The sequence below is a fragment of the Propithecus coquereli genome, unplaced genomic scaffold (genome assembly GCF_000956105.1).
Source record: "Propithecus coquereli isolate 6110/MARCELLA unplaced genomic scaffold, Pcoq_1.0 Scaffold73, whole genome shotgun sequence".
Classification (NCBI taxonomy): domain Eukaryota; kingdom Metazoa; phylum Chordata; class Mammalia; order Primates; family Indriidae; genus Propithecus; species Propithecus coquereli.
Genome location: NW_012153396.1, coordinates 5,530,714 through 5,545,761, shown reverse-complemented (window position 1 = coordinate 5,545,761; position 15,048 = coordinate 5,530,714). Strand labels below are relative to the sequence as shown.

General features: G+C 41.3%; 1 protein-coding gene across 1 annotated transcript in view; it reads right to left on the bottom strand.

Annotated features, from left to right (window-relative positions):
* The window catches only part of CFAP58 (cilia and flagella associated protein 58), a 92,046-nt gene that overhangs the window by 39,887 nt on the left and 37,111 nt on the right, over positions 1-15,048 (bottom strand). Inside the window, exons 10-15 of the mRNA XM_012661641.1 lie at positions 14,316-14,477; positions 13,508-13,654; positions 7,587-7,727; positions 6,601-6,824; positions 4,035-4,146; positions 1,888-1,992 (exon numbers count right to left, since the gene is read on the bottom strand). Coding sequence (XP_012517095.1) covers positions 1,888-1,992; positions 4,035-4,146; positions 6,601-6,824; positions 7,587-7,727; positions 13,508-13,654; positions 14,316-14,477 — 891 coding nt within the window. The remainder of the gene's footprint in view (positions 1-1,887; positions 1,993-4,034; positions 4,147-6,600; positions 6,825-7,586; positions 7,728-13,507; positions 13,655-14,315; positions 14,478-15,048) is intronic.

Below are 15,048 nucleotides of genomic sequence, written 5' to 3'. Positions count from 1 at the left end.
CACTAAATATCATTAAATATCTCCTATCTCTTATTAGGAGAAATAGTGGATATTTCTTAAGACTTACTCTCAAAGGAGAAATAATTCTGAAAATAGAAGGTATGTGGAATTAAATGAAAATACCACATATCAAAATCTGCGGAAAGGAACTGAAGAAATTATCTAAAGGACATTTTATAACCTTAAATGCTTATATTAGAAAAGAAGACTGAATATTAACATGCTGAGCATCAATTTTAAGAAAGTGGAAGAAACAGAGGAACCCCAAAGTACATAGAGGAAGGAAGTAAGGAAGTTAGCGCGGCCAATGAAATATAAAACAAACTTGCAATAGAGAGGTTTGGCAAACACAAAATTTGGTTCTTTCTAAAACTAACAAAATTATAATAACAACAGATGAGACAGGGTAGTGAAGTGGTAGCAAGTGGGCTCTCAGGCTGACTGCCTGGGCTGAGTCCCAACCCTGCTACTTACCAGCTGCATGGCTTTGGGACATGACTCGTGGCTGGCATCGGTGGAGCCACAGCTCAAACTCTGGACTGCCAAATCCCAGTGCCCATGCATTAATTAGTTAGCCTTACAAAAAAGACTTCCAAGTTGTATACCCTGACCGGAGTATCTTCCTGCCATAATGAAAAATGGGAATTATTATCCCCATTTTACAGATGGGAAAACTGAGGTTTGCAAAGTTTATGTAGTCCTCTCCAAGTCATAGAACTATCAAATGCTGGAACCGATTCAAGACCAGATCCTTCTGACACGAAAGTATACCCTCTGAACCCACATGCCCATCCAAGAGAAGAAGAAAATCCCTGTTGGCCATTCGGTGTAGTGATGCTCTGGAATGCTATTTACTGTATACTCAACTTCAGGGAAAATATTTTTTTAAGATAGAATGTAAATCAAAAGGGGCAAATAGCCCTTGCTCATAGTCCTACTAATGGTAATCCAGTGGTTAAAATTATGGGCTTTGGAATCAGAAATAACACAAATAATTGCTAATATTTATTAGACACAATGTTACCAGGCATAATGCTAAGCTCTTTAAATCCTTACAACATCCATTTTCACAGGTTCTATTTCACAGGTTCTATTGCTGTCCCGTAATGCAGACTAACAACCTCAGGTGCAGAGAAGTTAAACTTGCACAGCTGCTGGCAGAGGCAGGATCCTGACCTAGACCAGCTGACACCAGAGCTGACATTCATATACACACTAAACTCCTGGGCCCCGACTTCCCGACCCATCAATTGGGGATGACGATACCCAGGCCCTGAACTATGAAGAGGACATGAGATGAGGTAGGTACAGCACCCAGCACAGTGTCTGGCATGCAGTAAGTGATGATGATGATGATGATGGTGAAGAGGATGGTGATGATGCTGATGACAACTGGTACTTGCAAAGATAGGCCAGTTGCTCAAGAACAGCTTACTGCATAACATCCTCAAAAAGAAATCCTTCCTTCCATTTCACTCACACAAATCTTCATGTGGACAGATCATTTGTGCTCTGTGCAAAAGCTTATTTTCAAAATCCAAATCACAGCATTTTGCATTATATGAAGATAAGAAGAAAAGTACTTAAAAGAACCTGAAAAATAAAACTGTAGAGAAGTGGGGGGGAAATGCTCACATTACCCACTGCAGTATGTCTAGCCTTGCACTTAATTTTCCAGAATTCTCAAAATATCAGTGATCGCAGCATAAAAGACCAATTAATCAGGCTGTGTTTGTTCTCTGTGTGTGAGTCACTGTTGCCATCTACAGTTAAATATGGGGCATGCAAGGCTGCCAAATAACTGACTAATCCTAAGAGCAGAACCCTGGAGATGGTGGCGCTGAGAAAATACGTTTGTTCAGTGAGTACAGAAAAAGAAAACGCTACCTGAAGGAGCAGCTCTTTTTCAACCACCTCTTCAGTCTTGCTGATGAGACGCTTCTGCAGGGTGTGAATTTTCTGAATCAGCTCAAAGGTACTGGGGTCGCTGGCCTGTCCAAGGGGAACAACAAAAAGTAGCTGAGATGGCATCAATTTCAAAGCACCTTGGCCCCCATGTAAGATAATTATTGTTTTATAACATTAAAATCTATTGCAAACCTGCAGACCCAATACAGAGAGTATTAGAACCAAAAAAAAAAAAGTATAAAGATGGGATAGTCATAAATACCTGTCCCCCAAAAAAGCAGATTGCAGCTTTCTGAATGTCTTATCTACAGCTCTAGTTAGTCTATATATAGAAAGTAAATGTTTATTCCACCAGTGGGAGTAACAATAATGGTAGCTATTATGCATATCTGATTCTTTGCCATCATCCAACACTATGCTAAGTGCTTTTCATATAACATTATGTTTTAGCTGCAAGATAGCTCTTTGAGACAGTATTAGTCATCCCCTTTTACAGATCAGAAAACTGAGGCTAAGAGAAATGGTATCTGTTACCGAGACTGGCATGGATCAGAGCTGGAGTCAAGACCAGATATGCCTGGCTCCAAAGGCTGTGGTTCCTAATTACTATGCTCCGAGGCTTTCCCTACCATCTCCTCTGTTTCTGGAGGAATGAGGCGAGGTTCCCTAATTCACTCGGCCTTAGGATTCTCCTTTGGTAATTGTCAACAGGAAGATTAATTGCAGTCTATGACGGGGAAGGTTTCTAGGATGTGGACTTCTGCTAATTATTGGCAGCGGAATGCGACCGTGGCATTTAGCTCTGAAATGGAATTATCAATCCTCAAAGCTTTGATGCTCCTTCAATAGCTATCTGTGTACAATTCAGACAAGATATATAGATATAAATTGATAATTTGTCCTCTAGACTTTGAGCCAAGGCTTCACTTTCAACAGTACTGACATTTTGAATTCATCTAACAGCTAAATATTTTCAACTGCCTCCCAGAGTCTCTATTTTCTAATTTTTTACTAGAAATTGACATAGAATTGGACACTTTAAAGATGTGCATGAAAACACATGGAATAAGCTAATGTGACATTAAATGAATTTAAAATCTTCGGCTCCACTTCCCCAGACACACTCATATTATTGTTGGGTTAGTAAACTCTACCACCCTTGGCATTCGAAGAGGAATAAACGAGGGTCCAAAAAAAGGGTTCTATTGACTTTGCTTAAGAAATACTAAGCAGTGCCAACTGATATCCATATACTGGGACTAAATTTGGCACACGTTTACTTGGCAGGACTGGATGTTGTTAAAATTCAGGCCCCATGTTTACCTAACAATTTATAATGCATTATCCTTGTGTTTTCTTCATTAAATGGAAAAAATAAAAAATGAAAAACAAACACCTAGTTGGCTGACTTTCTGCCTTGCCCTGCTCTTTCTTATATCACATACTGAAATCTCCCAACACCCTAATTGTTCATGTAGTGAAAGCCCCCTTTGGCACCCACGTTACTAAAGGAGATGGTCATGTTTTCCTTGAATAAGCAGAGTTTGTCTTTGTTATTCTCAGTGCTGGTGGTGATGTCTGTCAGGAAGTCATAAAATAAAATATGAAGCTGATCATCCATCCCCTACCAATGGGACTTTGGCTGTGTCCTCAGATCCTAAGACAAAGGGTTTGGCTAAGACAGCACTAGTCCTTCAAAAAGAGAGCTAGTCCACAAAGCCGTATTTCCTACAAGAAACGAAAGGATGGAAAGACAAACTGAAAGATGGGGAAGATGCTGGTGGCCAGTATAATTAAGGTCCATTAACAGTCCAAGACTAATAGGCAGCCGCAGGATAACTAGTTGACCAAAAACTACCTAAATGTCAATTGGCGAGGCCAGTTTGCAGCTTGCACTGGGCCTTCTTTAGCAGAAAGGATATTGCCCGATACTTTTCAAACAAAACCCAAATGTACCATCTGGTTCTGGAACGACTCAATTTACATTTGATCCAGGCTGACATTTTAGGTGACAATTTGCATAGCATTAATTAAAACCGTGCTTCTCATTGTGCTTTAGGTTAGAAGCTTTGCGTGGGGTGAGAGAAGAGATTTGGGGCCGGGAAGAATTCTCTGCCAGATGTTACCTCGAGCTTCCTCCATCTGTGCACGTTCAAGGGGTTCTCCAGTTCCTCCTCCAGGGCTCGGCATCGTGTCCTCTCTTTCAAGAATTCTCTTTGCATGTGAAAAAGCTCCTGCCTAAATAAGACAAACTGTGTTTTGCAAAGAAATTCTCCACCCATTTGAATATCGTATCTTTAGATGGTTACATACACACTGCATCTTATGTAAAAGGTTGGACTTAGGGAGCCTTTCGTGAACACTGTGATCAGCCTCCTAAATCTGGGCAAGACACAGATGATATCGATTCTTGCAGAGCTCGAGAATTGCCTTAGCTTAAAAAAAAAAAAAACAGCCAGGGCTTCAGCATCATGATTCTGGATACTCAAGAAATTTAGAAGTCTATGAAAAGAATGAAGTGGGGGGAGGTGAATTGTGAACATTTCAATATACTTTTTAATGTTTCTAAATGTCTCTATAATAGGAGAAAATAAACGGTCTACATTCCCCACACACAGCACCTGACTGCAAGACCCTGAGGCTCAGGTGACAACCTGACACCAATTAGGGCAGTGCATTTCCACCACCACTGCGCACTGAAATCCCCTGGGGAGCTTTGAAAACATCTCTTTGTCTGGACCCACTCCCCAGAGGGATTCTGCTTTAATGGTGTAGCTGGGTCCTGGGCTCACAGCTTTTAATTCTCGTGTGCAGCCAGAATTGAGAAACACTGAGTTAGGGGTGATGGTGACATTTTATCTTGCATTCCACAACTACACAGATGGCTGGAAAAGTCCTGAAGAACTAGCTCTGGCTCAAACATACTGCTAAAATCTGCAGGAATCTCTAGTTACTATGTAATATGCGACAGCCAGTCTCAGAATCCTGTGAGCCAGCTGTAACCCCACCGAAGGAGAAGCTTTGTTGGGAGGCAGAGAAGAGGCAAGCACTTGCATTGACATGGCCAATAAGAATGTTATTATCTGTCCTCGTCTGCTGCGGGTGTGCAGATTACTAATACTAAGCCATCTCTTTTACTTAATTGCTTCATTTAAACCAATAATACAACTTCCCCTCATTAGCAAGACAAACCATTAGAATTAACTGCATGATGTTCACTCAACAGGGAGCTCAGAACAAGCTGCTTAGAATTAAAAGCATATTTTTTAACACTTTCATTTTCCAGAGTGTCATCAGAAGGGGAGGGCAAAAGTATCAGCTACTGTATTTGGTGGCTGACTTTGTACTAGACTCTGTGCTAGGCACGTTACATTCTTTGTCTTTAATTGTAATTACAAGTCCAAAGCTCAGAGAAGTTCAGTGATTTGCCCAAGGTTGCACAGCTTGTAGGTGGGAAGGTGAGCTTGGAATTCATGCCCACTTGCCTCCAATCTTTATTAAGTTGTCTTCCCATTGAAAAGAAAAATAAAAGCTATTATCAAGAAACTAGTGATATTGGGTAAAATTTGGTTTTTGTGTATGTAATAAAAATAACTCATGGCTGACAAATTTAGTGATAGTCTTGGAGACCATTCAATAGCTACTTAGAATGAATCCATTTGTCTCCAAGACGTCAATGGTGGTATATCCTGGTAGTAAAGTTATGAGTGATTTTCTAATCCCATCTTTATATTTTGTCTGCATTTCCCACATTTTCTACAATGAATTTTTGTACCACTTTCATCATCTTAAAGACAAGCAACTCTTAAAAACAAAAAAAAAAAGTATTGATCCATCCTTGATCGTGGCAACTTTGCCATTCCTGAATATATTCACTGCATGCAAATATCAAAACTATCTTCTAACCCAATTAATTTGAGAAGCAGAACCAAACTGTGTCCTTATCCCAAGGTGGTCAAGAATATTATTCATCTACAAATCTGTGGGGAATAAGGATAGCTGCTGAGAAAAAAATGCCAGCTCTCTTATTTGGTCTCCTGCAATTGCCTACATAAAACACGGGGATGTTTTCCCAAAGGGAAAGTAGATCTTGTGTGATGCAAAGTTTAAAGACAGAAGAAGGCACACTAAGCTAAAGTGAGAGCTGCAGAAGATAAATCAAGAGTAAGATATAAAATTTGGCTGCCTTCTAAGGAGATGGTGTTTTCAAATAACGATAAAATTAAATTTTCCACTTATTTGCATCCTGTATATAATTCCGAGAAAAAGATGTGCAAATGTTACCAGGGTTAAATTTGAATAGTGATGCTCCATCTCTTGCATTACCACCTTATTAAAGAAATTCAAAAAATCTCATTGGGGGTAAAAAAATGTCTGAATTGTAACTAATTTGTGTTTGTGATTTGACTTGAAATTACTTTTTTAAAATCCAGAATAAAGTTTTTTTAAACACCTTTTTGCACTGGCCCATACCCCCCTGAAAGGAAGCTAGTTCATTTTTGGGACACAGCATTGGGCACAATGTAGATGTCATGAAAAAGTTGTTCTCATTATTCGCTAGTAATTTCATCACATAAAATTCATTGTGTACAACTTAAAAAGACCTTCCATGAGCAACAAGCATGAACACAAGGTCACTTCAGGAGCTCCCCCCAGACCGCTGCACCCTCAGCCCCGAGGGTCTCCTATCACCTGAGTTCCTCGACATTAGCCACACTCCTGGCGAGAATCCCCTTCTCCCAGCGAAGCTTCTTGATCTCAAGTTTGAGGATCCTCATGTCCTCCACCCTCTGGTTGTACTGGCTCTCGCCTTTATTCAGCACCGACTGTTGGATCTTGATCTTCTCGTAGAGCAAAGCTAACTCATCATTGCGCCGAACAAGCTGAGACCCCAAAATATCTCTCTCACTGATGACCTAGAAAGGTAAGGAAGGTCATGGCCATCAGGGAACAAAAAGTCTTGTTTTTCACAACGGTAGCCGCACACACTCAGTCAACGAGTATCTATCCAATGCCCACGTGTGCTGGGTGCTAGCAATCGCCGGCTGGAGAGTCAGCACTGGACTCCTCTCATTAGCGTTTGCGAAAGCACCATACAACAAATAAGCCATAATAAGAATAACGGTCCAATAATCTAGTAATCTTGGGCCCATGGATATACCATCTTGTTTATTCATTTGTTTGTTTTCCAACCCATTATTTTTTTAAATATTGAAATTTGAATGACTTCATGGTGGGCTGGCTCTGACCAAGTTCCACCACTCCTTACTGTCTTGCACTGGCCAACTTCTCTCTGCCAGGTCCCTGGAAGCATTTACATTTCTAACCTCCAATTTATGCACTTGAATTTCTACCACCCAAATTATGTAATTATTCACTGCAGTTACAGGCAAGCAATTATACTAGAAGGTAAGTTCCCTGAGAACAGGGACCTGCCTGTCTTGTTGGCCAAAGTGTCCCCAGTGCCTAGAGGAGTGACCGGCACCTGGGAAGTGCTCATAAATACGAATCTAATAAATGAGTGCGTATGTCGTAATTAACACAAGACAGCCTCTGCTGCTGCTCCTCCGACAGGATGGGGTGGCAGAGCTGAGGAAGGAACGAAGGTTCAAGAAGAGTGGAATCAAACACGTGTGTCTGCTGACGAGGTCTGCAAGTCTGGCGAGGGGGTGTTCTACCTGGTCTAATTCCTTCTTCTGTCTCAACCTCTCCCCATCGGCCTCGGCAATGATCCGCAGGAGTTTTCTCTCTTCAGCTTCTTGCTTTTCAATGAAGTGTTTGGTCTCCAGGGCTTGTTGTCTCAGCTTCTGCAGCTCGGCCTGAAAAAGAGTGGACGATACTGACAGATTTCATTCCGTTACAGCACAAACCAGGAGCACAGGGCCCGGAACTGGAAGTGCAGTTGTGCTCCTTATACTTTCCTCGGATGTTTCATTTAACACGGTCTGATCATTCTCACAGACAAAACAAGCTTACGGCACACACACACACACACACACACACACACACAAAAGCCCATAAAGAAACAGCAATGCACACGACAGCGATCATGTTTATTCTATGAGTTGTGCCCTTGAGGGGATTCTCATCATTTCTCTAAATATGTGCAGCAGGGACTTCATTGGTATTCAGCAGCACTTCACCTCCTACCAGCTGAACACCAGGAGAATTCACAAAGCTTGGTGCAGAGAAGGACGTGGGATGAGGACCGGGGAGGCCTCTGTGCCGGCTCCTGTAATGGTCCCAACACCACTGGCACATTAACTGCAGACATAAAGCCCATTGCAAGCGAAAACTAAATTAGTCGAAGATAACAACTAAGTGTCTATCTTGTAAAACATCCTGACACAACAAAAAGGACGTCATGGTGTAAAATAATAGATAGATCCCACTCCTAAGACACTTCCAATCCAGATGAGAAGGATAAGATAGGCAAATATTAATAAGTCCAGGCCAAATTTTTCCAGCATCAACATTATTATCACGCAGACAGGAAGTCAAAGGAAAGTCATCACTGGGCTGCGGTCATCGTGGACGCTTTCCCAGAGAGCTCTCACCCCAATATGGCCCGTGAGTGCATATGGAAATCACAGGAATTACAGGGGAAAGGTGCTATGGACTGGTAATTTTCAAAAGGAAAACTTATCTCATCGAAATGCACATTCACTTCTATTGCACAAGTATGTTTGTGACCTACAGTATCCCAGGCCTGATACTAGGCATGTTGCTACTCTTGTCTCCAATTTATAAATGCCATTATGTAAACAAAGAAAAGCAAACCACTTGCCCAAGGTCAGGAAGCTAGTAAGTAGCAGAGTTGAGACTCCCATCCAGATCTTTTGATTCCAAAGCCTGTGCTCCCTTGGTCACCTCCCAATAATTTCAAACCAAATGCAGAAGATGAGCAATGCTTGAGAGATTCGCCATCCACTGAAGATGATGGTTATAACCAGCAACAGCGGGAAAATGGTATCTACCTACGTTAAAAAGACAGGAGCGAACACCTGAAGGGATTTCTACTTCTGCCTGGGGTTTAGAGGGAAGAACCAGTCAGGTCCTTGGCATCTGACAGATACTGCCAATTGGAGGGGTGTGTGTCGGCAGGGAAGACATACAACATTGGGGCTTGTGTGAACAATGGCACGTAACTATGAAGTACCTGGGGTGTTCACCAGACAGCAAAGCATCCATGTGGCTGGATTAGAGTTAGGTAGGGAATAGCTGGAGGTAAAGCCAGTAAACAGCTGGGCCAGACTGGGAAGGGCCTTGTGTGTCATATACTGCATAGAGCATGCACTGGGGAACCGTGGAAAGGAAAGGAGAGTATGTCTTTGAGAGGTTTCACGCCCAGCTGGGAAGGACAAGGGGTTATCACAGACCATGTCAGCACAAGAAAAAACAAATGAGGAGGAAAAGCTCTGCTTTCACCCATGCCTGGAATCAAAAGGGAGATGACAAGATGATATAAAGGTTTCAACTTGTCAATCAATGGTTTGCAGGTTGGCAAATGACAGGAAAAGAGTAATAATGTTTTCCTTCAAGTAAGTATTGGGACCCACAACCTCATCCAACCAGAAAGGTCACCAAGATGATGGAAAACCTCATAAGTGCAAATGCCTATGAGCCAACGCAACTCTAATCAAGTTCTGCCTCTAACCCGTGAAGACCAAGAGTCATTAATTCTACGCCTCGAACTTATCCAAACAGTATGAAGATACTGCGCGCCTCGTAATAGATGTGTAATGTCACAAACTAAATGCAGCTAGCTACTGTAAAACCAAGGGTTTCTCTTATGACATTTTATTTGTTCATTCATGAAATATGTTTTGGTCTAGGGATAAGCAAAAAGAAATACTTACTGAGAAAAGAGATGGTGTAGTATTTACCATTTGGGGGAACTGCCTGTTAGGCAATCAGAAAGAACCAGGCTTTCTGTTTCTGTAATCATTTAAGGTGACAGCAAAGACAGCAATAAAATACCTGTTTGGCTTGTGCTTTCTTTAATAAAACTTTTATTTTCCCAGATGTGCAACATTCACTTCCCTGATCTTAAGTGCCAAGAGCTGATCAGAATCCATCAGCATAACAAAATGAAACCCCTGTTATATTAAAATGCAATCAACAGTGTGTAAAAGTATCTGTCTGAAATGTAAAACCATCCGTGCGTTTGGCATTGCTAGGTACTTTTTTCATAATATATCAAAATTCTGAGTGGTCTCCTTATGTCATAAATTTATGAGCTGTAAACAAGATGTGGCATTAGATGTTAGCAGCAAATGTTAACATCAACAAAATACCTTGAGTCTAATGCACTTATAAATCTGAGCTGTCTCACCCAGGAAAGATGGTAACAACCACTGTGCACCCAAAAGCTCATCAAACAACGTCCTAGGTAGGAACTGCGGTTTCTGCACCTATCGAAGTGTTAGTGGTGACATGAAGTTGTAATGAAATGGCAGGACACACCCTTTAGTCAGTGCTTCCACAATTACACAATTTCACAACAGGTACTTACGGACTAAATGTAATCTAATTTGCTACGGGCATAAATCATATCTCAAAATCCATATTTGCAGGAGGCTCACCCATTCATACATGGTCCCAACATTCGCTAGGTTTCACAGAAGCTCTCTATTTAAATCTAGCAAAACAAACAGGACCACCTGAAGTCTTCTAGCCACAAGAATAATTAGACTTTTTCTCTCTCTCTCACGGGTGACAGCTCCCCGTCCGTGGCAAGCTACAGAGTCCACTAAGTAAAAGGATATGGTGCCCTGAAGCCACTCCCTAATGTGGTGCTGAGCTCTGGACACAGAGAATGTGCTGCTGAATTATTCACCAGGAATCAAAGTGCTGTCAGATAGAGGTGGGATGATTGGGAAGTGACGAGACAGAATCAGGAGCTTGTTAAAACTGGGAGGCAGACACTCCAAACGAGATGGCTCCTGCAGTGCTGATGAAACAAGCCCGGGACAGAACAGGCAGATGAACGGAGACGCGGCAACGTCTACAGAGAACTATTGATATTCTGTCATGACCATAATGTGCTGACAGTGTCTAGAATACCGAGGCACAAGCTGAGCCTGGTAGCAACTGAAAAAGTAAAAGAAACATGGAAGGACAGGATTTTTCCATTGAGGGGATGAATGAGCGTGGAGATGGCCTCCTATAGACAACTGTTTGTGTGTCGGCTTGCAGAAGTCGTAAATTGGGTTGTCCTGCCAAAGGGCATCTCACGGTCTACCAAGCAGGCTAGGGCTTTCCCCAGGAGGGATTATGTACTCATGTAGCTTTGCAGAACTCACAGTAATAAGATAAATGTTTCTTGGAGCAAAGTTACTAGAAAATCTGCCCTTTCCCTCAGGGTTTTGGTTTGCAAACTTTAGATGCATGAAATCCAGAGACCTGCATGAAGTGTGATTCAAATTCTTAGGCTAAAAAAGTCAAGAGGCTAAAATTCAACATTTGAGCTGTAATATTTTTCTAAAGAATGTCAAATGGGCTTAATGATAGGCCAAAATTATCCAGTCGGAGCGCCACTGCAAGTCATCTGTGGATATCCTCAAATAATAAATCAAGCAAGCATCTTCCTCTGTTCCTCATTCTTGCCTTAATGGGAAATGCAGGAGAAAAGGCATCGTAGTTCCACAGTAAGTCCAAAGCAATCATCTTCCTATAATCAATGGCCCAAAGCCATCTAGACCTGGGATCTCCCACTGGGAGCAGATTTTCCAGGGCAGAGCCTTTTAATCGTCCTTCACGTCCACCAGCTGCCAATTCTGTGGCCCAGGACCAAGTCACAGGACCCTATTGCCCTTTATTGTATTTTATTATGATGCATTTTTAGAGCTGTATGTGTAGATGCCTGATGGAAGAGGGCATAATTGAAACAAATATTAACTAAAGTCAAACTCTGAGGAACTAGGAATAATTGATCTTGTGTATAGGACAGTTATTCTAAAGCAGGATTTTGTAGAAGACAGTTAGTTCCACCTTGGGCCCTAGTATAGGGTAATAATCTCTTGAATAGAGCATTACTTGGGAAAGTAAGAGATGAGACTCCACACCATCCTCTAAAGAGAAAGTGATGATGCACCAGATGGATTCCACTGAGCCTTGCTGATGTGGTCCATGGGGCTCATGGGTGAAGCAATGTTTATAATAAGATTCTTCTGATTCATTCTACAATAAATAAACCCCTTCTGACTACAGGCTTCAGGGTGAAAGAAACCACTTTCTGTAAAACTGCTTTCAAACGAGGGCAACAAGGGCAAAGATGCAGGATATTTTCAAATTTTAGAAAACATACGTATGTTTCTTTATATGTAATAAATTTTAATGCAGAATTTTCTATCCTTTTTCTATCATAAGCTGGAGTGGGGGAGACAAAAGTCTTACATAAATATAGCAGTTATAATATCTTTTTTGTAAAGATACTTCTGTTACAGCTTAATCTTTCTAAAAAAAATGTGCCTTACGTTAATTTAATGTAATAGTTCTATTTCCATGAAAACCTATAATTAAGTTGACAAAACTCATTATTAAGTTGAGAGTGCATATTTCAATCTATAGCATCTTAGAATCAAGGAAATATGGCATTAAACCTGCCCAACACTATGTACACATTTGAAGATAGGGACTATCTTTGAATGCTAACATGCAGAATCCAAGGTATCCAATCTCTAAATTGTTGTAAACAGTTTCTGCAAAGGGCTCACAAGCAACCATAAGTATTCTGCACGTACATCTTCAAAATAAGTGGTTTCATTCTCTTAGAAGATCCCTTTTATAGTCCCTTATTTAATAGATTAGAAGGGAAATCTATCGGATTGAATAGGAATAGGAGAATATATTAGGTTTAGTGATGTATATCATGAAACATATTTGGTTACAGGATTTGAAATGGTGTCATTATTTGGTACGCATTCTTGGAAAAAGTCCTTATGTTTGCAGACATCGAATGTTCTAAATTAGTGGATTTAAAGGGACATGTCTTAGTGAGCTATACGAAGACAGAAATGATCCCTGGAGGAGCAGCTGCAAAGTTCTTAGGCCCACAGAGGTAAAGGGGATTATGAACCTGGTTGGGGCAAACCAAGAGAGGACAGAGCTCTGACATCCAGTTAATGAGACTGCAGACAGAAAAGTCACATGCACATGAAGTAAACAATGGTTAGGAGCAGAGGGACAAAGCATCATCTTATAGAAGGGCCAGGGAGGGGTTTGGGAGGGTTGGGTGTGAGCACAATGGCTGGACTTGGGCTGTGAATACCAAGGGGTCATAGCGAGCCTGCAAGCCCAAGCACTTGTTGAGCGCTGCCAGCCTGCTCGGTTCTCTCCCACTGGAGTATGACAGCCAGCATAGCTGAACCAGGCACTTGTGCGTCTCTGCTACTCCCCACCCCGTTCTTCCCGGCAGCGCTGCCTAGAAGGAACTCTGACCTAGAGATGGTAGAGCTCATGCTCCTGGCGCCTTGTGTGGCTGGGTTTGGGGAACTAGCAACTGTGACCACAGGCAGCCTAGACAATTCCCCTGTCCCTTGCTGCCTTCAGTGACAATGGAGGCTGCCTCCAATGGGGACCAATAGTCCGTCTGTACCTTCAATGTTTCCTTTTCCTTTTCTATTCGCTGCTGTTCCAGATGCAGTTTCACAAGTGCTGCCTCTTTGGCAGAGATTTCTTCTTTCAGTTGATCAACCTGATGGGTCATAATCTTTAACTTCCTCTTCATTTCTGTTATTTCATCCTAACAAAATGAAAGAATTGAAAGTGAATTAAACAGACATCATCATTCCTATGGAAATGCAATACATATTTAAGAGCTTTTAAGGGAAGCTCTCTCAAAGCAACCATCTCATGACCAATAACAACCGGGCTATGCCTTTGTCTCTTACGCCTGTCTTTATAGCATTACCCCTCAAAATATTCTCATGAGATATATACGAAGTATGTATAATGAATATGCCACACACACGTGTACACACACACGCACACACACACACACACACACACACCCGAGTATTCCTCATTTTCCAATTCCAAGGATTGGAAGTACAACAAACATTATAGCTAAAAGATTTCAAAGTCAAGCTATGGAATTAAATGACAAGAGTGAGTAGCTCCCCTCTGAGTCACGGTAGCTATTAGCAGTTTCAAAAATTAGAAAGAGGAGAATAGCAAGTCTACGTAATAATTAAAAGTAGGACCATGATCTCCACATCCCATTAAGTTGTGTCATTTCCATTTCAAACAACCTGATAGTTCTGCATAAGTTGATCTTTTTCAGGTGAATTCCATGAGATTGCTTTTTTTGATCGATTCTACAGTCTACCATTAGGATAACAGAAACTGTTTTAAACCCAGGTTAGAGAGAAATCAAAATGTAAAGACGTAAATATATTCTTTACCTGAGCCTCAACCAGATTTTTGCTAAAGAGATTCCTGTCTGACCTCACAGTTTCATACAGGTTCTGTTGCTGTTTTAATTTAGTCTCCGATTCAGCTACCTTTTTCCTGTAGTCAAAAATCTGCATTTCACGGATTTTTATGTCTTCCATGTTTGTGAGGACCTGGAGGAGAAAGAAGTATATGAATGCGGTTAAATAGCCCCTCTGTGCCTATCGGTTCAGGACAAATGGAGTTTTTTTAATCTAAGGTGGCTGGTGAGATGCCAGCTATCAGAAAATCTAACTGTGGCTATAATCACTACAGCACAACACAGAAATTCAGCCCAGCTGATTAGGGGGAAACATACATTTTATCTACTCCAGAGTTCTGCTCAATTGTATAAAAGCCTAACATAGTTATTTTGTGATCACAACAGAGAAAAAAAGGAGAAGAAATTCTTTCAACTCTGAAAATCCTCTCCTGACCACCCTATCCACCGAAAAAATAAAAACAAAAATAAAAAGCCACAGGCTTAACACAAAGTACTAAGAAAGATAAATGATAACTGTTTGGCCATATTGGATGCTTTATAAAATTAACCATAAGACAGGAAAGTGGCCTTTGAACTCTGATAGTGATCATAACACTGTCTTGCCAACATCAAACTCACTCCATCAGGAGAACTCAAAGGACTTCATAAAAAATGCATTCTAGACCGGGTGCGGTGGCTCATTCCTGTAATCCTAACACTTT